This window comes from Ornithorhynchus anatinus, chromosome 4, assembly GCF_004115215.2.
Source record: "Ornithorhynchus anatinus isolate Pmale09 chromosome 4, mOrnAna1.pri.v4, whole genome shotgun sequence".
Lineage (NCBI taxonomy): Eukaryota > Metazoa > Chordata > Mammalia > Monotremata > Ornithorhynchidae > Ornithorhynchus > Ornithorhynchus anatinus.
This window is the reverse complement of record NC_041731.1, coordinates 51,741,934-51,766,413: the sequence shown is the minus strand read 5'-3', so window position 1 is coordinate 51,766,413 and position 24,480 is coordinate 51,741,934. Positions and strand designations below refer to the sequence as shown.

Sequence of the window (24,480 nt, the reverse complement as noted above, 5' to 3'; positions counted from 1 at the left end):
CAAGATAGGTTGAACATAATCCATGTGCCACAAGGGGCTCACAGTCTTAATCTCCATTTTACAGATGAGGGAACGGAAGCACAGAGAAGTTAGGTGACTTGCCCAAGATTACAGAGTAGATAAGTGGCTGAGGGGGATGAGATCTCAGGTCCTCTGACTCCCAGTGCCACACTCTTCCCACTAGGCCATGATTATTTATAGTTCAGTTATAGTTCATTTAATGCTCCATCATTAAATCCTGACGCTTCCACCTTCGCAACATTGCTAAAATCTACCTTTCCTCTCCATCCAAGCTACTACCACGTTAATACAATCACTTATCCTATCCAACCTTGATTACTGTATCAGCCTCCTTGCTGATTTCCCAGCCTCCTGTCTCCAATCCATACTTCACTCTGCTGCCTGGATCATTTTTCTGGAAAAACTTTCAGGACATGTTTCTCCTCAAGCAACTCCAGTGGTTGCCATTCACCTCTGCATCAAACAAAAACTAATCACAATTGGCTTTAAAACATGCAATCACCTTGCTCTCTCTTACATCACCTCACTATTCTCCTACTACAACCCAGCCCTCACACTTTGCTCCTCTGATGCTAACCTCCTCACTGTACCTTAATCTTGTTTTTCTCACTGCCCACCCCTCGCCCACAGCCTCCCTCTGACCTGAAATGCTCTCCCTCCTCAATTCCAACAGACAAATAGTCTCCCCTCCTTCAAAGGCTTATTGAAGGCACATCTCCTCAAAGAGGCTTTCTCTAAGTTCTCCTTTCCTCTTCTCCCACTCCATTCTGCATCACTCTGACTTGCTTCCTTTATTCATCCCCCTCCCAGCCTCACAGCACTTCTGTACATATAGGTAATTTATTTATTATTATAATCTCTCTCCCCCTTCTAGACTGTGATCTCGTTGTGGGCAGGGAGTATATATTGTGCTTTGCCAAGCACATAGTACAGTGCTCTGCACACAGTAAGCACTCAATAAATACAATTGAATGAATGAATGAATGAATGAATTATAGCCTCTGTTCCCAAGTATTCTCACCCTCCCATTGTACTTATGTACATTCTTTCATACATCATTACTTCCTCCTAGCTGGAATTTACTTTAGTGTCTACCTCCCTTGCTAGACTTTAAACATTAGGAGAACATCTCTACTAATATCATTGTATTCATCCAAGGGTTGTATTCATCCAAGGGCTTATAACAGTGCTCGGCGCAAAGAGGACGAGTAGAGAGGTAGAGAAGCATCATGCCCTAATGGATAGAGTATGGGCCTGGGAGTCAGAAGGACCTGGGTTCTAATTCGGGCTTCCTTACTTGTCTGCTGTGTGGCCTTGGGCAGGTGACCTCACTTTTCTGGGCCTCAGTTACCTCACCTGTAAAATTGGGATTAAGACTGTGACCCAGATGTGGAACAGGAACTGTGTCCAACCTGATTAGCTTATGTCTACCCTAGCACTTAGTACAGTGCCTGTCACATAGTATGTGCTCAATGAATACCATTAAAAAAATCACCACCCCCAGTGCTTCCCTGGAGTTGATCCCCCATCACTCTTGATTCTGGATATTCAGGGTAGCACTCCTATCCATTTCCTTCTAATTTGGGTGGGGGCTCTACCGATCAGGAAGTTATCAAAACTCTTCTCAATTCTAACATGTCTAACTTCTTCCCTAACATCCTTAACTGGGTCTTAAATCTGGATTTCTCAACCAACTATTCTTGAATCCACTGATAATTTCAGCCTTCACAAGCACTCGAGGTCATAAATTCCTTATGTTTGCCGCCTTCTAGGTGAAAAAAAATGTTTCCTTTGGTTTGTTTTGAACCACTATCTTTAAAATTCAGTGAGTGTCCCTCACACTGGTGTGAGATTTGGGAAACAACTATTTCATGCTCCCACTTTCCACACCCTTCATAACTTTGTGGTTGTAGAAACAGTAGAAGTTGTAATAGTAGTGATAGGGTAAGGAGGAGGAAGAGGAGGAGTTGTAGGAATAGTAATAGTAATAGTTGTAATATAAGTAGTCGTAGCTTTAATTGACTGTCCACTGGGGACAATGCACTGTACTAAGAGTTTGGGAATGTACAACAAAAAGAAGAAACTTAATCTCTGCCCACACAGAGTTTTTGTTCTAATGGGGAGACATCCATAAAACTACTTTTAAATAGAGAACTCAGGATAATTGAATACCCAATTGACTATGTGTGTGCCCAGCTTCGCCACTTGTCTTCTGTGTGACCTTGGGCAAGTCACTTCACTTCTCTGTGCCTCAGTTCCCTCACCTGTAAAATGAAGGTTGAGACTGTGAGCCCCATGAGGGACAGGGACCGTGTCCAACTTGATTTGCTTGTATCCAGCCCAGTGCTTAGTAAGTGCCTGGCACCTACTAAGTGCTTAATAAATACCATCAGTGCTTAAATGCAAAAGACATCAAGTGGGTTGATGCAACTTGGAGTGTTGGGAATTCATTGGGAAAGGCTTATTAGTGAAGTGGGAATTTGGGGGAGGGCTTTGATCTATCAGATTTGGGGAAAGAGAGACTTTCAGGTGAAAATAAAGAACAGTTTGAGGAAAGGGGTAGACACAGGCCAGTTGAGGACAAGTTTCAGTTAGAAAGTTATTTAAGAGAAAATGAAGGGAGCAAACTTGGGGATGGAAAGTGAAGAGAGCCCCAATCTTAGCCTATCTTAACCTTTGTCCTTTCACAGTACAGACAAACTTTCATGCTACCCTCTTACAGAAGGGTCTCCATCCCCTTGGAAATTTTCTTTACCCTTTACTATCTCTCTAGATTTCTTATATCATACCCAGCTACTTGTTCTCACAACCAGTTTTACAGGTGCAGCAGGGAATAAATCTTTCTGCCAACACATGTGTTTTCAGCAGGCATTTTGGCTAGAATTTGGCAGCAGAATTATTCTGACAGTGTGCACATGTCTGAGTACAGGTTCGTCAGAAGAAATGGAGCCATTCATGCACACAGTGTCAGGTAAAGAGAATACTATAATGTGAGTCTTCCTTAACTCCCACATTATAATAGCACTTGGAGTATTTCAAATTAATTGGAACAACAACTCAGAAAACCTGAGAATATAAGCTATAAATTTCTTCTAGCTGTTTGGAGAATATCATCGTGCATGCAGGATGGGGTAAAAGGATGTCACGTCATGTAGTTTCTATAGCATCGTGTGTGAAATGGCATGTGGCTGATCAAATCCATTTCCTCTGAAAAAGCTCCCATTTCCCAAAGGATTCTAGGAATTGCAGTCCTCTAGAATTCTGTGCTATGTACTCCCCAGGAAGGAGAGGGGATTTACTGGAACAGACTTCAGGCATCTCCTTCAACAATAATAATAATTGTGGTATTTGATAAGCAGCGTGGCTCAGTGGAAAGAGCACAGGTTTAGGAGTCAGAGGTCATGGATTTCAGAGGTCATGGGTTCTAATCCTGGCTCCGCCACCTGTCAGCTGTGTGACTTTGGGCAAGTCACTTTCCGCTGTCCTGGAATGCCCTCCCTCCTCACCTCTGCCAAACTAATTCTCTTCCCCTCTTCAAAGCCCTACTGAGAGCACACCTCCTCCAAGAGGCCTTCCCAGACTGAGCTTCCCCTTTTCCTCTGCTCCCTCTGCTGCCCCTCTACCCCCCCTTTCACCTCACCTCAGCTAAGCCCCGTTTTCCCCCCCTTCCCTCTGGTCCTCCCCCTCTCCCTTTCCCTCCCTCAGCACTGTGTTCATCCACTCATTTGTATATATTTTTATTACCCTATTTATTTTGTTAATGAGATGTACATCCCCTTGATTCTATTTATTGCCATTGTTTTAATGAGATGTACATCCCCTTGATTCTATTTATTGCTACTGTTTTTGTCTGTCTGTCTCCCCTGATTAGACTGTAAGCCTGTCAATGGGCCGGGATTGTCTCTATCTGTTGCCGAATTGTACATTCCAAGTGCTTAGTACAGTGCTCTGCACATAGTAAGTGCTCAATAAATACTACTGAATGAATGAATGAACTTCTCAGTGCCTCAGTTACCTCATCTGTAAAATGGGGATGAAAACTGTGAGCCTCACATGGGACAACCTAATTACCTTGTATCTACCCCAGCACTTAGAATAGTGCTCGGCACATAGTAAGCGCTTAACAAATACCAACATTATTATTATTATTGTAAGTGCCTGCTGTATGCCTAGCACTGTACTAAGCCCTGGGGTAGATATACGATAATGAGGTCCCACAAGGGACTCACAGCCTAAGTAGTGTGATGATGATGAGGGAACTGAGGCATAAAGTAGTTAAGTGTCTTGCTCGAGATCACACAGTTAATGATAGAGTCAGGGTTAGAACCCAGGTCTTCCAACTCCCAGGCCCATACTCTTTCCACTGCAGTATTTTTTTAATGGTATTTGTTAAGCACTTACTATGTGCCAGACACTGTTCTAAGCTCTGGGGTAGATACGAAGTAATCAAGTCGGACAAAGTCCGTGTTCTACATGGAGCTCACAGTCTTAGTCCTCATTTTGCAGATGAGAAAACTGAGGTCCAGAGAAGCTAAGTGACTTATCCAAGATCACACAGCAGACAAGTGGAAGAGCGAGGATTAGAACCCAGGTCCTTCTGACTCAGAGACCCATGCTCTACCCACTAAACCACACTGCTGCTTCCCTTCAGTCCCCTGTCAGTCACAGTACTATAGGTACTGAAATATTTGCACAACTAGTATCTACCAGTAGATCCAAATCCATCTATCAGTGGTATTTATTGAGCACTTACTGAGTATAGAGCACTGTACTAAGTGCTTGGTAGAGTACAAAACAACAGAGTTGGTAGACATGCTCCTTGCCTACAGTGAGCTTACAGTCTAGAGGGAGAGACAGACATTATTATAGATAAATAAATTACAGGTCTGGACATAATTCCTGTGGGGCTGAGAGTGGTGTGAGATACCAAGTGCCCAAAGGGTACAGATCCGGGATTTTTAGACTATGCCTTAAATATTCTGAACCATGGAAATGGCAATCAGTGGGAGAGTGACCTAGACAGACATTATTTCTTTCTTATACTTGCTATATGGCTGATAATTATAATTGCAATGTTGAGTTCTTAATTGTTTCTATGTTTTCTTTTCCCCCTAGATTATGAGTTCCTTGAGGTCAGTGTCTAATTAATTTTACCTCAGTATCCCAAGAGCCTATCCTAGTGTTCTACACAATGAAGGCAATCCATCAGTACCTTTGATAAAGATGACAGTAGTGATATTAGGAACAAACATGAATCATTTTTCATTTTCACGATATCCCTCTTGTCCTAAATAATGAATATATTTGTTTTGCTATTCTTGTACCAAGTCCATAAATGACTCCATATGCCATATGACATTTATTCACAGGTATCTGAGATGTTACTACTGGGCAGTTCGAACACTAATTACCATCGGAGGCCTTCCCGAACCACAGAGCATGTTTGAGATTATCTTTCAGCTTTTGAATTTTTTCTCTGGAGTCTTCGTCTTCTCCAGTTTAATTGGTCAGGTAAATTCAGAAAAGAATCACCAGACATGGGGTGCATTCAGTTTAAGAAACCTAAACTGTAGGTAAGAAAATCCAAATCTCTGTGGTTCTGCTCTGCTTTGAAATTAGAATTTTGTGAATTTCCTTTTCAATCCAAACTTTCAGCTACAGGAAATGCCTGGAAATTATTGTTTTATTTAAGATTCTTAAAAATTGTTAAAAATTTTTGTTTACCAAATAGAACTTATTATTCACCAACACCTCCTGGAGAGGCAGCAGATTCTCTTGTTTGAAGCCCTAAAATCAAATTTGGGGTTACATGTCTCCCCTGAACAATCCTAATAGGTTGAAATTTTTTTCCCAGATTACACCAGAGTCTTAGCCACATTATCAGTACCTGATTCTTTGTCAGATAACAATGAAGATATTGGTTATGCATACTCTTCATCCCATTTCAGCATGGCAGACAGGACTAGAAATATTAGGTTTAATTTGTGGAGATAGCTTTTTCTTTTCCCCAGATCAAACATACTCAAGTGTGATTCTTCACTGGCTTGGTTTCTCTGTAGTCATCTGTTATCTCTGCCATCTCCCCTCCTCCACCCAATTTCATCCCTGTCCCATCAGCCACTTTAACTCTGGGCACTCTTCCCCTTCACTCCCTCCCCACCTCTTAGCTCCCCTGGGCAGAGATAAAGTGGAGCAAAGACCTGGTTGGTGAGGCAGGGGAAGTTGGAAAAGTCTGAAATGCTATCTGTCATCCAGACATATGTGCTGAGGTCTGAGTTCCCGGAGCAACTTAAAAGACAGGATTAGTGATACATGACTCTGAAATATTAATCTTGTCGGTATGGCACAATCCTAGCTAATGTTAGAACCACTTCATCTTAAATTTGCCCAGGAAGATTCAGACCCCAAAGAGCATTTTTTTTTACCAAAGTTGCACCTTCACAAAACACCCTTGTCATTCATTCATTCATTCATTCATTCATTCGTATTTATTGAGCACTTGTTGTGGGCAAAGCACTCTACTAAGCACTTGGGAGAGTACAATATATCTAAGAAGGCACAGCTCCTGACATGCTGTAGGTATTCAATCATTCAATTAACCAATGACATTTATTGACCACTTACTGTGTTCAAAGCCCTGTACTAAGCACTTGGGAGTTTACAGTACAACAGAATCGGTAGATACATTCCCTGCCCATGAGCTTACAGGCTAGAGGGGGAAACAGACATTAATATAAATAAATAAATTATGAATATGTGCACATGGCAGTGCTGTGAGGTTGAGAATGGGATGAATATCTAGTGTCCAAAGGGTAAAGATTTAAGTGCATAGATAAGTGGAAGGGAGATGAAGTCAGAGAAAATAGGACTTAATCAGGGAAGGTTTCGTGGAGGAGATGTGACCTGATAAGGCTCTGGAGATGGGGAGAGTGGTGAACTGTTGCCAAATTGTACGTTTCAAGCTCTTATTACAGTGCTCTGCACATAGTAAGTGCCTAATAAATACAATTGAATGAATCTGTAGTGTATGAAGGGTTAGGGAGTTCTAGGCCAGAGGGAGGACTTGGGCAAGGGGTTAGCAGCGAGATTGATGGGATCAAAGTATAGTGAGTAGGTCAGTGTTAGAGGACCTAAATGAGTGTGCTGGTTGTAATAAGAATTTAGTGAATTAAGATAGGAGACTGTAGACTGCCTAGATTATGAGCTTATTGTGAGCGAATTCTGCTGTATTGTACTCTCCCAAGCACTTAGTACGTTGCTCTGAATATAGTAAGCACTCAATATATAACACTGATTGATTGATTGATTGATTGATTGAGATAGGAGGGTCAAAGGTATTTGAGAACTTAAAACCAATGGGAAAGAGTTTCTGTTTCATGCAAAGGTGAATGGGCAACCACTGGAGGTTCCTGAAGAATGGGGAGACAAATCTGAACTTCTTTTAGAAAAATGATCCAGGCAGCAGAATGAACTATGACCTAGAGGTGGGAGGAGATAGGAAGCAGGAAGGTTCAACATGAAAATTGATGCAGTAGTCAAGAAGGGATGTGATAAGTGCATGAAGCAGCATAGTAACAATTTGGATGCAGAGGAAAGGGTGGATTTTAGCAATGTTGTGTAGGTAGATCCAACAGAATTTGGTGACAAATCGAATACAAGTTGAATGAGAGGATGAGTCAAGGATAATGCCAAGATTACAAGCTTGTGAGAAAGGGAGGATGGTGGTGATGTTTACAGTAATGGGAAAGTAATGGAGAGATCAGGGTTATGGTGGAAAAATGAGAAGTTCTTTTTTGGATATGTTAAGGGACATCCAAGTAGAAATGTCCTGAAGACAGGAGGAAATGCGAAGTCTCCATAGACGATTTAGGTTGTTTACCTCTTTGCGTTTGACGTACATCTGTCATGACATATACCCTTCCTCACAGGGATATAGTGAGCATCAGGGTGAAATATCTTTGCATCTAAATCAAGAAACCTAAACAAATGCAGTTAAAAAAAAAGTCATAAAATCTGTCAATTTCTGGGTCTGAACCTGACCACGAGGGCTCTTACTGAGCAACTGTTTCTTTGAGCAGATTTTTATGACTGAGTTAGAAACAATTTCTGGTGCAAATCCTGACAGACTTTTAAGTATGAAACAACTAGGTGTTACTGCTTATCCAGGGGAGATGGTGATAAGGAGGTTTGGGGTAAATTTCAAATTTCTACTTGAAATTCCCTGTGGGTTATCTATGGAGATGGTGCTTAACAGGGGAAATCCCTGAGAAGCCACTTTAAATTTAATGAAAATCCCAAGAAGAACCACAGTCCACTCCCTCCCAAATCTGCTGCCAACCAGGAATCAGTTAAGGTTGCCACCACCCACCAGGCAATAATGTGCCAGGGATTCACAAGACTTTCAAAAAATTCAAAAGATTTTTCTAAATGTTCAGATCCCTTATTTTATTTTCATTTTTATTTTGAAATTGAAAATTTCAATTTGAAATTTGAAAAGAATTGATAATTGATTGAATCCTGCCCAAAGAGAATGCCGGTTCTCATGAAAAGAAGCTAATGGTGATATTTGCATTTACAGATGAGAGATGTAATTGGAGCCGCTACTGCTGGTCAGAACTACTTTCGTGCTTGCGTGGATGACACTATCTCTTATATGAACACATATTCAATTCCCAGGATTGTGCAAAATCGGGTTCGGACATGGTATGAATATACATGGGACTCTCAAAGAATGCTGGGTAGGTATAGCTATCGGAAATTACTCAGTCATTCTGAAAACATTCTCTTTGGATAGCCAAAAAGCACAAAAACTTCTCTTCTGGGGTGGTGAGAGGTGTTATTTTTGTTAGATAGAAAGTAGTCTGTAAACCAACCAATCTGTAATTCTATGCATTTATTAAATAGAAAAACCAGTCCATAAAATGGAATTTTCTCTAAATATTTAGCTTGTTTGGCAAGATTATCAATAGTCCAGAGATGAGACAATGCTTTTGTGAGGCCAAGGAAGCAAAGTATGGAGCTGGTATTAGAACACAGGTTTCCTGATTTCCAGTCCCGTGTTCTTTCCACCATCCATGCTGGCCACAGGGGGCTTCTTCACTTGAATTACATCCCTGGAGACTGAACCATTATTGGATTAGGATTTTGTTCTGAGATTGGGAATAGAAAGAAGATTCAGTCAATTATTATCATTAGTATTATTATATTTGTTAAGCTCTTCTATGTTAAGCACTGTTTGGGGAAGCAGCTTGGCATAGTGGAATAGGGCACGGGGCTGTGTGTCAGAAGGTCATGGGTTCTAATCCTGACTCTGCCACTTGTCTGTTCTGTGACCATGGGCAAAGTACTTCACTTCTCTGTGCCTCAGTAATGTCATCTGTAAAATGGGGATTGAGACTGTGAGCCCCAAATGGGACAAGGGACTATGTCCAACCTGATTTTCTGGTATCCATCCCAGTGCTGAGTATGGTGCCTGGCACATAATAAGCACTTAACAAATACCACAATTATTATTCTAAGCACTGAGATAGATACAAGATAATCAGGTTGGACACAATCCCTCCCCCACACGGGGCTCACAGTCAAAGTACCAGAGAGCTGGCCAATTCCAAACCCAGAGGGCCTTAGTAAACCTTCCTAAATTCATTCATTCATTCACTCATTCAATTGTATTTATTGAGCACTTACTGTATGCAGAACACTCTACTAAGTGCTTGGAAAGTACAATTCAGCAATAAAGAGAGGTAATCCCTGCCCATACCAGGTTTACAACCAAGAAGGGGGAAGACAGACATCAAAACAAGTAAACTGGCATCAATATAAAAAAAAAGAATTATAGATATATACATAAATCCTGTGGGGGTGGGGGTTAGAGAGTAGAGGTGACGCAGAAGGGACGGGGAGCTGAGGAAAAGGGAAACATAGTCTGGGAAGGCATCTTTGAGGAGGTGAGCTTTAATAGGGCTTTGAAGGGGGAAGAGTGATTGTTTGGCAGATATGAGGAAGGAGGGCGTTCCAGGCCAAAGGTAGGATGTGGGTCAGGGCCGATGGTGGAGAGGCAAGATCGAGGTACAGTGAGAAGGTTAGCAGCAGAGGAGTGGAGTGTGTATGCTGGGATGTAGAAGGAGAGATGTAGAAGGAGAGAAGGGGGGTGAGGTAAGAAAGGGTAAGGTGATGGAAAGCTTTGAAGGCAATAGTGAGGAGTTTTTGTTTGATACGGAGGTTGATAGGCAACCACTGGAGATTTTTTTGGTGGGGAGGAGGGGCTGGGGGACTAACATGCCCTGAACGTTTCTGTAGAAAAATAATCCAGGCAGCAGAGTGAACTATGGACTGAAGCTGGGTGAGGCAGGAGGTTGGGAGGTCAGAAAGTAGGCTGATGCAGTAATCCAGGAGGGACAGAATGAGTGATTGTACTAATGTGGTAGCAGTTTCGATAGAGAGGAAAGAGCAGATATTGATAATGTTGTGAAGGTAATACTGGCAGGATTTGGTGATGGATTGGCTATGTGGGGTCCAGAGACTGTAGAACTTTAGTTAGGGTTAAAGTCTTGGCTAAAGAATAAGAGCATGTAATATGACTAAATTTTTTTGTCCTTTGGACTTAATATGGATGCTGACTAGAACTGTATGGTCTATCCCTTAAATGCTCAACTCTTACTTGTTCTGTTTCCTAACAATCAAATCTTCCTTTAGATTACATTTGACGTTTTATGAGGCAAATCTTTGTGTGTATTGCTTCTTTGTATCTACAATCTCATTTACAATCATACTATAGGAAGAGAAGTTTGGGGTATTTACAACATTTTTATCCCCTTCTTCTGACCCTATCACTGAATGGGGCTGATTTAATTAGTATTTATGGCTCTTGGTTTCAGAAATAAATATATTTGTAGAAAAGAAGGGAGTGTTCTATAATTTTTAGGAAAATACTTTTCTAAATGTTCAGATCCTTATTTTATTTTCCTGTGATCCGAGGCATTAATTAGCTCCCTTTCTTCCTTTTGAAGATGAATCTAAGTTACTGGAACAGCTGCCTACCAAGATGCAACTAGCCATCGCCATTGATGTGAACTTCGCCATCGTCAATAACGTCGACTTGTTTAAAGCAAGTGTTTTCAGAAGAGACAGGGGGGATGCATTCTTTCTATATAGTTGGTGAAATCTGGTTACTGCCTTAGCTGCCTAAAGAGAATTCACACTACGTTAAATTATGTTCATAGCAAAATAAGATCGGAAGTTTCCTTGAGGGGTGAAAATCATTAAAATTCGACAGCCATCTTGAGAAAAGATGGCTAGTTTCTTACTAGCCTCTGTACCAATTAGAGACTAGAAAGAGCATAATTCTTCTGACTAGTCTTGCATTAGTTACCTAACACCCTATCGCTTGTTTCCTTTTTCAAATGTACAATGTGAATTTCTATTTCTCCAACTGGATATTAGTGAGGCAAATCTACTTAAATCTTCAGTTAAGTCTAGCTTGCCTTCAATCTCTGAGTTTGTAGCATACTCCCAGGGCCAATTTATGATGTTTTGGGGAATAAAACCTTCCAGTATTTATTCTATTTGCATATTTTAGCAAATGAGTGCTAACACTAGGTTATCCAGTGTGCTATTGAAAGACAGGCTGCACATCTCCTACATATATCTAATCCACAATTTTAAGTGAAAAATTTGATATTGGGCAGACCCATGGGTGGCCTTCCTCTTTGATTCTGATGCAGCTGCTCTCTTAATGAGGCAGCTACACCTCAAATTAACTCAGGCTTAATATTGTTCCACCCCCTACCCTTCTCACCCCCCTCCCCAACCCCCGATGCATTGAAGCGCATTGTACAGGCAGAGAAGGCAGCCCAGAATCATGTTGGGTTAGATTTCTACCCTCATGATGTAGAGACACTGCCTAGGAGAGATTAGAAAATGACTGTGCTTCCTTCTGGCATTGCATTTTCAAAGCTATGCTCCAAATCCTTGGACTGGTAAGAAAGGATTAAGAATGTTTTACATGACCTTTCTGAGGTTTTGTTTTGACTTAGGATTTTAAATTGGATAGGATTTGAAGTGTGTTCTACAAAACTATATTTCACCCAATATGAGGAATCATGCTTTTCAACTTCTGAGGCTAAAATTTCAAAACCGAACTGGAAAAATTTAAGAAGAGTTAGCAGGACACCTGGTGGCTAAACCTAAAGTCGCAGAGGCAGCTAACCAGAATAAAGAGCAGAAATAATCTTTTTTACTGAGTTCCTGCTATCTCAATCAATAAGTGGTCTTTATTGAGGACCTGCTGTGTGCAGACCACTGTCCTAAGCCCTTGGGAGAGTATAATAATAATAATGCTGGTATTTGTTAAGTGCTTTTTATGTGCAGAGCACTGTTTTAAGCACTGAAGTAGATACAGAGTAATCAGGTTGTCCACGTGAGGCTCAGTCTTAATCCCCATTTTACGGATGAGGTAACTGAGGCATAGAGAAGTTAAGTGACTTGCCCACAGTTACATAGCTGACAAGTGGCAGAGCTGGGATTTGAACCCATGACCTCTGACTCCCAAGCCCATGCTCTTTCCAATGAGCCACACTGCTGAAATAACAGCATTGGTAGACACATTCCCTGTCCATGATGAGCTTATGGTCTAGAGGGATATGAAGGGGGAAGGGGCTCCAAGCAGGAGGAGTTGGAGTGGATACAAAATAAATGATTTTACACCTGGTTCCTGTGCCGCAAAAGGCCTTATAGTCTCAGTCAGGAAGGACAGACATTTAGATCCATCTAAAGAATTTATAGAGAGCTTGCTGTGTGCAGAGTACCAAACTAAGTGCTAGAGAGAGTACAACAGAATTAACAGAGATAACCTACCCTCAAGGATTTTTCTATCTAGCAGGGGTGACAGATAAAATAAATTACAGGTAGGAGGAAGCAACTGAATATAAAGACATGCCCAAGTCATCTGGATACCCAAGTGTTTAGATGACCCAAATGTTGAGGTGGCAGTCTGGGGATATAAAGTGGTGAAGCCGGGATTAGAACCAAAGTCCTCTGACTCCAAAACCCTTGCTTTACCCACTAGGCCCCATTGCTTCCTACACTGCTGCTGTGTTGTTACTGGCATTTGGCCATCAATCATCTGTATTTATTGAGCATTTACTGTATGCAGAGCACTGTACTAAGCATTTAGGATAATTTGATAGAGTCAGTAGACATGTTCTCTACCCACAATGAGCTTACAGTCTAGATGGGGAAACAGACATTAATATAAATAAATTATAAATATGTACAGAAGTGCTTTGAGGCTGACAGAGTGGGAGAAGAGTGCAGTGAATAGAACACATGCCTGGGAATTAGAGGGACCTGTGTTCTAATGAAGCCTCTGTCACATGTCTGCTGTGTGACTGTGGGCAAGACACTTCACTTCTCTGTGTTTCAGTTACCTCAGCTGTAAAATGTGGGACAAGTGATTAGCTTGTATCTGTCCCACCACTAAATACAGTGCCTGGAACATAGTAACTGCTTAACAAACACCACTTAAAAAAAAAAAAGATGAATTGAGGGCCTAGTTGGGGAAGGCAGCTTGAAGGAGATGTGCCTTCAAAAAGACTTTGAAGATGGGGAGAGTAATTGTTGGATATGAAGACAGAGGGCATTCCAGGCCAGATACAGGACATGGATGAGAGGTCAGCAGTGAGATAGAAGAGATAGAAGTACAGTGAGTAGGTTGGCAAAAGAAGAGTGAAGTATATGGTCTGGGTTGTAGGAGGAAAGTTGTATGGTAAAGTTGGAGGGAAGTGACTGAGTGCTCTGAAGCCAATAATAGAGAGTTTCTGCTTAATGCAGAGGTGGTTAGGCACCCACTGGAGGTCCTTGATGAGCGGAAAAACATGGCCTGAACATTTTTCTAGAAAAATGATCTGGGCATCAGAGTGAAGTATGGATTAGATTGGGGAAAGTCAGGAGGCAGGGAGGTCAACAAGGAGGCTTAACCAGTAGTCAAGGCAAAATAGGATAAATGCTTGGATTAATGTGGTGGCAGTTTGATGGAGAGGAAAAGGTAGATTTTAGCAATGTTGTGAACATTGAATTTACAGGATTTAGTGATAGACTGAATATGTGAATTGAATTAGATGAATTGTGGATAATGCCAAGGTGCAGGCTCATGAGAGAGGAAGGATGGTGGTGTTGTCTACAGTGACAGAAAAGTCAAGGGGAGAACAGGGTTTGGGTGGAAATATAAGGAGTTCTGTTTTGGACATGTTAAATTCACATGTTAAGTTCACAACATCATGTGGAATGGAGTGGGGAGAGACAGAAGGCAGGGAGGTCAGTGAGGAAGCTGATACAGTAATCAGGCAGTTTTTAGGGTAAGTGCTTGGATTAATAATAATAATAATGTTGGTATTCGTTAAGCGCTTACTATGTGCCGAGCACTGTTCTAAGCACTGGGGTAGACACAGGGGAATCAGGTTGTCCCACGTGGGGCTCACAGTCTTAACCCCCATTTTACAGATTAGGTAACTGAGGCACAGAGAAGTTAAGTGACTCACGCACAGTCACACAGCTGACAAGTGGCAGAGCCGGGAGTCGAACCCATGACCTCTGACTCCGAAGCCCAGGCTCTTTCCACTGAACCACGCTGCTTCCCCTGCTTCCCCTGCTTAATGTGGTAGCAGTTTGGAAGCAAAGGAAGGGATGGATTTTAGCAGTGTTGTGAAGATTGAGCCAACAGGATTTGGTGACAGATTGAATATGTGAGTCAAATGAAAGAGATGAATTGAGGATAATGCCAAGGTTACAGGCCTTTGAGACAGAAAGATGGTGGTGCTGTCTATAGTTATGGGAAAGTCAGGGGAAAATAGAGTTTGGGTGGGAAGATGAGAAATTCTGCTTTAAACATGTTAAATTCACAACACTGCTAAAATTCACCCTGTCTTCTCCATCCAAACTGCTACCACGTTTATCCAATCACTTCTCCTACCCCTCCTTGATTACCACATCAGCCTTCTCACTCACCTCCCAGTGTTCTGTCTCCCCCGACTCCCGGACATATTTCACTCTGCTGCCTGGATCATTTTTCTACAGAAACGTTCAGTCAATGTTTCCCCACTCATCAAAAACCTCCATTGTTTGCTCATTCACCTCCACACTGAACAGACACTCCTTACCATCAGCTTTAAAGCTCACAATCACCTTGCCCCCTCATACCTTACTTTGCTGCTCTCCTACTACAACTCAGACCACATGCTTCACTCCTCTAGGGCCTACCTACTCACTGTACCTCGATCTCATCTATTTTGCTGCCGACCTCTCATCCACATCCTGCCTCCTGCCTGAAATGCCCCCCACCCCCACCCCCGGCCCTTCATATCCAGTAGACAATTAACTCTCCTCACCTTCAAAGCCTTCTTGAAGGCACATCTCCTCTAAGAGGATTTCCCAGACTAAACTTCATTTTTCCTCATCTCCCACTCCCTTCTGTGTCACCCTAACTTGCTCCTTTTGTTCTTCTCCCTTCTCCCAGCCCCACAGCACTTATGTATATATCTGTAATTTTATTTGTATTGATATCTGTCTCCCTTCTTCTAGACTGTGACCTCATTGTGGGCAGGGATTATCACTGTCACTGTTCATTGTTGTACTGTTCTTTCCCAAGAGTTTAGTACAGTGCTCTGCACATAGTAAGTGCTTAATAAATACAATTTGAATGAATGAATGAGAGCGAATGAATTTTCCAAGGGAGTGATTGTAAATGGAGAATAGAAGGGGACCAAGAACTTAACCTTGAGGGACTCCCACAGTTAGGAAGTGAAAGAAAGAGGAGGATCCCATGAAAAACTGGTAACGAGAGGTCAGAAAGATAGAAGAGACAGGAGAGAACGGTGCCAGTGAAGCCAAGGTTGGATAATGTTTCAGGAGAAGGGGGTGGTCCACATTGTTAAAGGAAACTGAGAGGTTGAAGAGAATTAGGATTTGGCAAGAACGAAATCATTTGTGCCCTTTGAGAGGGAGGTTTCTGTTGGGTTAAGGGGTCGGAGCCTGATTTGAGGGGGTCAAGGAGAGAATTGAAAGGGAGGAACTGGAGACAGTGGGTGTAGACAACTCAGTTAAGGGGTTTGGAGAGGAATGGTCTGAGAGAGATGGGGTGATAAATGGGGGTGGAGAGGCATGGGATCAGGGGGAGGATTTGGTTTTTTTTTAGAATAGGGGTGCCATGAGCCTGTGTGAATGCAGTGGGGTAAAAAGCCATTGGAGACCAAACAATGGAAGATGGTGGTCAAGGACGGAAGATGGAAAGGGGGCAAGTGCTTCAATAAGGTGTGAAGGGATGGGGTCGCATATGCAGGTGAAGGAGGTGGATTCTGAGAGAAGAGATTTCTCTTGAGATACTGCTGACACAGAGGCCCAGTTGTGTCCTGGAAGGCTGGGTTTATCACTCATTCACTGAAAACTGAAAATATTGTGGTAAATCTCCAGGATATATCTTAAGGAAAGCGGCAGACTCATATGTGTCCCTTTCTGAAGGACAGAGGGTGAAGTAAATAATTTGCTGTTACCCTTCTAATCTAATCATGCCTGTCCTGGCTCTCTGACTAGATGGCTATTAAGTACAGTTGTAAGAGTGGAACATAACCAGCCATGTAAGTAAGTGATCTGTATTTTTTTTTCTGATGAAATCAGAATTTGCTTATGAAAACTAAGCAATGAAGTGCTATTTTGGATTCACTTGTCACTATGATGTAATAATAATAATGTTGGTATTTGTTAAGCGCTTACTATGTGCAGAGCACTGTTCTAAGCACTGGGGTAGATACAGGGTAACCAGGCTGTCCCACATGAGGCTCACAGTTAATCCCCATTTTACAGATGAGGTAAATTAGGCACAGAAAAGTTAAGTGACTTGCCCACAGTCACACAGCTGCCAAGTGGCGGAGGCAGGATTCGAACCCATGACCTCTGACTCCCAAGCCCAGGCTCTTTCCACTGAGCCACGATATCCTTAATGAGTTCTAGTTCTTTCCATTTTCTTGTCAATCAGAGGTATTTATTGAACACTTACTGTTTGCAGGGCACTATACTAAGTGCTTGGGAGAGTACAACACAATAGTGTCCCCTTTCCCTCTCACCTAATAAAAGGTGAAACTGGACTGGAATAAGGAGAGGGCAGATCCTATGTCCCCATCAATAGTTTTCCAAGGGAATGGAGAAAAAAATTATCTCTCCTCACCTGACCCACACCTCCCAATTCAATCAATAGCATAAATTGAGCACTCACTCTATTCAGATCACTTAGGAGAGTACAGTAAAGTTAGCAGACCTGATTCCTACCCTCAGAGATATTTTTTCCTTATCAATCAATGATATCTATTTTTAATGGTATTTGTTAAGGGGTTTACTATGTACCGTGAACTATATTTAATGCTGCAAAACAATCAGGTTGGGCACAGTCCCTGTCCCACATAGGGTTCATAGACTTAATCTCCAATTTACAGATGAGGTAACTAAGGCACAGAGAAGTTAAGTGACTTTCCCAAGTCATGCAACAGATAAGTGGTGAATCTGGTATTAGAACCTAGATCCTTTGTTTCCTAGCCCTGTGCTCTTTCCACTCGGCATTCTGTTCCTATTGAGTACTTACTACATTCAGAGTACTGTACTAGGCATTTGGGACAATACAATAAAAATAATAATAATAATAATGTTGGCATTTGTTAAGCACTTACTATGTGCAGAGCACTGTTCTAAGTGCTGGGGTAGATACAGAGTAATCAGGTTGTCTCATGTGAGGCCTCACAGTTAATCTCCATTTTACAGATGAGGTAACTGAGGCACAGAGAAGTTAAGTGACTTGCCCACAGTCACACAGTTGCCAAAGTGGCAGAGCCGGGATTCGAACCCATGACCACTGACTCCCAAGCCCGGGCTCTTTCCACTGAGCCACGCTTCTTTATAGAGTAAGTAGACCCCATCTTTGCCCTTGAAGAGCTTACAATCTAGCAAGAAAGACACTGAAATAAAGTGTAGGTCAAGGAAGCAATTGAGTATAAAGATAAATGCATGAATACTAAGAGAATAAGAGGTGGGTTGAGTACTTAGGTGCTTAGTATGTATGGACTCAAAGTTAGGAGGGAAAATAGGATGGGGAGGTGAGAAATTAGTGATGGAAAGGCTTCTGGAGGAAATGTACTTTTAGTAGGGCTTTGAAGATGGGGAGAGAGGTGGTCTGTCAGATCTGAATAATAAGAATGAAAAAATTATGGCTTTTTTTAGTGCTTACTATGTGCTAAGCACTGTACTAAGCTGTGGTGGGTACATGCAAATCACGTTGGACACACTCCCTGTTCCATGTGGGGCTCACAGTCTTAATCCCCATTTTACAGATGAAGTGACTGAGGCACAGAGAAGTGAAGTGACTTGCTATAAGGTCACACAGCAGAGAAGTGGCAGAGCTCTGAATTAGAACCCAGGTCCTTCTGACTCCCAGGCCCCTCATCTTCCCCAAGTGGGAGGGAGTTCTGGACCAGAGGGAGGACATGGGTAAGTGATCAAGGGAGAGAGATGAGAGCGAGGCCCAGTGAACAGGTTGGTATTAGAGAAGTGAAGTGTGCAATCTAGGTTGTAGCAAGAGAGTAGTGAAGATTGGGAACAGGGAGAGAGCTGAAGTGAGCAGGATGGCCAGGGGTCTATTTATGTCCATCTGCGGCCTTTGGACACTTGACATTCACTCCACACCTAACCCCACTATGCTTATGCACATTTCTTTAAATTACATATTATAAATTACTTATATTAATGTCTGTCTCTCACTCTACACTGTGAACTCTTTATGGGTAAGGAACGTGTCCGCTAAGTTTGTTGCTTCATACTCTCCTAAGCACTTAGTACAGTGTTCTGCACATAGTAACTGTTCATGCATTTAATCATATTTATTGAGTGCTTACTGTGTGCAGAGCACTGTACTAAGCACTTGGAAAGTACAATTCATCAGTAAAGAGAGAAAATCCCTGCCCACACCGGGCTAAATGCCATTGATTGAGTGGATGAGGAAAAGGCAGGGAAGAGTGGAACTGGAGAAAATCTTGAGAATGATAATAATAACAATAATGATAGTATTTATTAAGCACCTACTATGTATGCAGTACTGTTCTAAGCTCTGGTGGGGGGATACAAGGTGATTAGGTTGTCCCACGTGGGGCTCACAGTCTTAATCCCCATTTTACAGATGAGGTAACTGAGGCACTTAGAAGTTAATTGACTTGCCCAAAGTCACACAGCAGATAAGTGGCCGAGCTGGAATTAAACCCACAACCTCTGACTCCCAAGCCCAGGATCTTTCCACTGAGCCACGCTGTTGATCTAGATCTCTCTGCCTCCTGCAAAGCAGCCTTGAGTCTGAAAAGGATTGGTTTTGTCTGCTTCCTCAAATGAGCAATTCTCCAAAACTTGATAGGCTTTCAGAATTTGGAAAGAGCCAGGAGGGAGAGCTGCTTCCACTCTTACACAGTTGGAAGGGAAGATTAGACTGACAATTTATGATAATTTAGAATTTGGAAAGCTCACTATCAAAGGGAATCTTTTCTACTTCTAATTACTGAGAGTCACCATTCCAACAGACTTTGCATTTAGAGGAAAAATGAACTTCTGTTTGAGGTTTATACAAGCCCAAAACTATCACTAATCTCTAAGTCTCCAAGTCCTTGTGTAGTATTTCCTATTGTTGATTACAGCATTGCTATATTTACTAGCGTCTAAGGAGCACTCTTCAACTTTTTCTACCAGCATTAATTGTGTGATACTAAACAGCAGAGAACCCACAGTGGAGATATTAACAGGAGAAAGACATAAGCGCTCAACATATACCATTGATTGATTCCCATCTTTAAGGTTACAGTTTACTATCTTAGAGTCTCATCTGTCATATAGTGCTGTTAATTCAAAACATTTTAGGTTTTATATTAGCTTAATCAGCTCCTGCATCTGGATCTAGGCTTGGACATTAGCTGAATCCAAATTGTGGAGTGGCAAAATGATCACGGCATGCCTAGAGGGAGGCTAACGCGGGTTCCTGTCTGAGTAAGCCTGGCTTCCCAAAGGGCTTCAGAGCTCATGCTCTGAGAGAATCAGGCTAAGGTGCTAGAGTTATTCCTTCCTTCCTTCCTTCCTTCCTTCCTTCCTTCCTTCCTTCCTTCCTTCCTTCCTTCCTTCCTTCCTTCCTTCCTTCCTTCCTTCCTTCCTTCCTTCCTTCCTTCCTTCCTTCCTTCCTTCCTTCCTATTTGTTGAGGGCTTACTGTGTTCAAAGAACTGTACTAAGCCCCTGGGAAAGTGAGCTCACTATGGGCAGGAATATGTTTGTTTGTTGTTGTATTGTGCTCTCCCAAGTGCTTAGTTCAGTACGTTGCACACGCAGTAAGCATTCCGTATTCATTCATTCATTCAATAGTATTTATTCAGCGCTTACTATGTGCAGAGCACTGTTCTAAGCACTTGGAATGTACAATTCGGCAACAGATAGAGAAAATCCGTGCCCAATGACATGCTCACAGTCTAATCGGAGGAGACAGATGGACAAAAAGAAGAAAGCATAATCACAATAAATAGAATCAATAACAATAATAATAATAATAATGTTGATATTTTTTAAGCGCTTACTATGTTCAGAGCACTCTTCTAAGCGCTGGGGTAGATACAGGGTAATCAGATTGTCCCACATGAGGCTCACACTCTCAATCCCCATATTACAGATGAGGTAACTGAGTCACAGAGAAGTTAAGTCACTTGCCCACAGTCACAGAGCTGACAAGTGGCAGAGCCAGGATTCAAACCCATGACCTCTGATTCCCAAGCCCATGCTCTTTCCTCTGAGCCACACTAAGGGGATGTACACCTCATTAACAAAATAAATAGGGTAATAAAAATATGTACAAATGAGCACAGTGCTGAGGGGAGGGGAAGGGGGGAAGAATAGAGGGAAAGGGGGCTGAGCTGAAGGGAGGTGAAGGGGGGCAGCGAGGCAGCAGAGGGAGCAGAGGGAAAAAGGGAAGCTCAGTTTGGGAAGGCCTCTTGGAGGAGGTGAGCTCTCAGTAGGGCTTTGAAGAGGGCAAGAGAGTTAGTTTGGCGGACGTGAGGACTGAGGGCATTCCAGGACAGCAGGGGGACATGGGCCAGAGGTCAATGGCGGGATGGGCGCGAACGGGCGACAGTGAGGAGGTGAGTGGCAGAGGAGTGGAGTGTATGGGGTGGGCAGTAGAAAGAGAGAAGGGAGGTGAGGTAGGAGGGGGCAAGGTGATGGAGACCCTTGAAGCCAAGAGTGAGGAGTTTTCATTTCGTGTGAAGGTTGATAGGCAACCACTGGAGGTTTTTAAGGAGGGGAGTGACATGCCCAGAGTGTTTCTGCAAGAAGATGATCTGGGCAGCGGAATGAAGAATAGACTGGAGCGGGGAGAGACAGGAGGAAGGGAGATCAGAGAGGAGACTGACACAGTAATCCAGCTGGGATATTATGAGACCTTGTTCCAGCATGATAGCTGTTTGGATGGAGAGGAAAGGGCAGATATTGGCAATATTGTGAAGGTGAGATCGGCAGGTGTTGATGATGGATTGGATGTGTGGGGTGAATGAGAGAGCTGAGTCAAGGATAACACCAAGGTTGTGGGCTTTGCGAGACGGGAAGGTTGGTCATGCCGTCCACAGTGACGGGAAAGTCAGGAAGAGGACTGGTTTGGGAGGGAAGATAAGGAGCTGAGTTTTGGACATGTATAATAATGTTGGTATTTGTTAAGCACTTACTATGTCCCAAGCACTGTTCTAAGTGCTGGGGTAGATACAAGGTAATGAGGTTGTCCCACGTGGGGCTCACAGTCTTCATCCCCATTTTACAGATGAGGGAACTGAGGCACAAAGAAGTGAAGTAACTTGCCCAAGGCCACACAGATGACAAGTGGCAGAGCTGGGATTAGAACCCATGATCTCTGACTCCCAAGCCCAGGCTCTTTCCACTGAGCCATGCTGCTTCTCAATAAATACGATTGGACGAATGAATGAATACAACAGACTCATTCCCTGCCCACAAGGAGCTCACAGTCAGGTCATTCAGTCAGTCATTCATATTTATTGAGTGCTTACTGTATGCAGAGCACTGTACTAAGTGCTTGGGAGAGTACACTATAACAATAAAACAGAACATCGCCTGCCCACAGTGATCTTACAATCTAGAGTTGTCACCTTCCTGCTACTCTGGCCATCTGCGGCCATGTTATTGCTGGGAAAGCCTAATGTTTGGCTCTTCTGGGCTGTGTACAGGTAGGAATCAGTCATATTTACTAGTGCTTAACATACACAGAGCACTGTACTAAGCAGTTGGGAGAATTCTGTGTGGAAGGAAGGCATGAACTCCGCATTCAGGGAGTTTACAATCTAATGGGAAGTTGCCTACTGATGGACACCTAATGGAGAGGAGAGACCCATTGGAAGAGGAGAGGAGAAGCTTTCTTGATCCCAGAGCTCATCTCACCCCTGACTTTGACCTCTACAGCAGCTGCTTTCTGTGGGCAGGACCCAAGAGGCTGCCAATCTCAGCACCCACTACAGTGGCAGAATGCTGCAGCCCTGGCAGGTTGGCACTGAGGAGTGGCAGTGATCCAACCAGTCACCCCCAACAACCAACAAGGCTCCCATGCCAGGTGCTGATCCACGTGACTCCTCTCAGGCCCCATCCCTTGGCATCTTCTCAAAAAACAAGCCCTCCACTCTTCTTCCCTTCTGTGTTGTCTTGTCAACCAATCATATTTATTAAGTGCTGATTTTGTGCAGAGCACTGAAGTAAGCACTTGATCGAGAACAGTAGAGTTGGTAGACTGAAAGTAGGGAGCACGACTGTCAGATATGAAGAGGGAGGAAGTTTCAATCCAAGGGTAGGATGTGGCCGAGAGGTTGGCGGCGAGCTAGATGAGCTCGAGGTAGGGTGAGTAGGTTGGCATTTGAGAAATGAAGTTTGCAGGCTGGCTTGTAGTAGGAGAACAGTGAGGTAATAATAATGTTGGTATTTTTTAAGCGCTTACTATGTGCCAAGCACTGTTCTAAGCGCTGAGGTAGACAGAAGGGAATCAGGTTGTCCCACGTGGGGCTCACAGTCTTAATCCCCATTTTACAGATGAGGTAGCAGCTTGGCTTAGTGGCAAGAGCACAGGCTTGGGAGTCAGAGGTCATGGGTACTAATCCTGGCTCCGCCACTTATCAGCTGTGTGACGTTGGGCAACTCACTTACTTCTCTGTGCCTCATTGATCTCATCTGTAAAATGGGGATTAAGACTGTGATTCCCCATATGGGACAACTGATTATCTTGTATCTACCCCAGTGCATAGAACAGGGCTTAGCACATAGTAAGTGCTTAACAACTGCCATCATTATTCCGTGGCTCAGTGGAAAGAGCCTGGGCTTCGGAGTCAGAGATCATGGGTTCGACTCCCGGCTCTGCCACTTGTCAGCTGTGTGACTGTGGCCAAGTCACTTAACTTCTCTGTGCCTCAGTTACCTCATCTGTAAAATGGGGATTAACTGTGAGCCTCATGTGGGACAACCTGATGACCCTGTTTCTACCCCACCGCTTAGAACAGTGTTCTGCCTATAGTAAGCGCTTAACAAATACCAACATTATTATAGGAGGGGGCAAGGTGACTAAGTGCTTTAAAGATGATAGTAAGGAGTTTCTGTTTGATGTGGAGGTGGATGGGCAACCACTGGAGGTTCCTGAGGAGTGGGGAAATATGGACTGAATATTGCTGTATAAAAATGATCCAGACAGCAGAGTGAAGTGGGGTCCTGAAGTGGGGAGAGGCTGATACAGTAATCAAAGCAGAATAGGATAAATGCTTGGATTAAGTGTTAGTAGTTTGGATGGAAGCGAAAAGCAGAGGCACTTAATAATAATAATGTTGGTATTTGTTAAGCGCTTACTATGTGCTGAGCACTGTTCTAAGCGCTGGGGTAGACATAGGGGAATCAGGTTGTCCCACGTGGGGCTCACAGTCTTAATCCCCATTTTACAGATGAGGGAACTGAGGCACAGAGAAGTTAAGTGACTTGCCCACAGTCACACAGCCGACAAGTGGCAGAGCTGGGATTTGAACTCATGAGCCCTGACTCCAAAGCCCGTGCTCTTTCCACTGAGCCACGCTGCTTCTCTGTATCTTGGCTCTGTATCACTAAACTTTGATATTCACCCCACCCTCCAAGCACTTGATATTCATCCTACCCTCAGCCCTACAGCACTTATGCACATATCCTATTCTCTTCCATTTCCCCTATCTGTAATTGATTTTAATGGCTTTTTTTAATGGTATTTGTGAAGCATTTAATTCGTGCCAGGGCGAATACTAAGCCCTGGGATAAATAAGGAGCAGTGTGGCCTAGTGGAAAGAGCCCAGGCTTGGGAGTCAGAGGACTTGGGTTCTAATCCTGACTCTGCCACTTGA

The 24,480-nt window shown here is 43.0% G+C and overlaps 1 protein-coding gene across 1 annotated transcript in view; it reads left to right on the top strand.

The window, feature by feature from the left end:
- The window catches only part of CNGB3 (cyclic nucleotide gated channel subunit beta 3), a 128,840-nt gene that overhangs the window by 80,951 nt on the left and 23,409 nt on the right, over window positions 1-24,480 (top strand). The window contains exons 11-13 of the mRNA XM_029062187.2: window positions 5,391-5,532; window positions 8,600-8,759; window positions 11,031-11,128. Of these exons, the coding sequence (XP_028918020.1) occupies window positions 5,391-5,532; window positions 8,600-8,759; window positions 11,031-11,128 (400 nt within the window). The remainder of the gene's footprint in view (window positions 1-5,390; window positions 5,533-8,599; window positions 8,760-11,030; window positions 11,129-24,480) is intronic.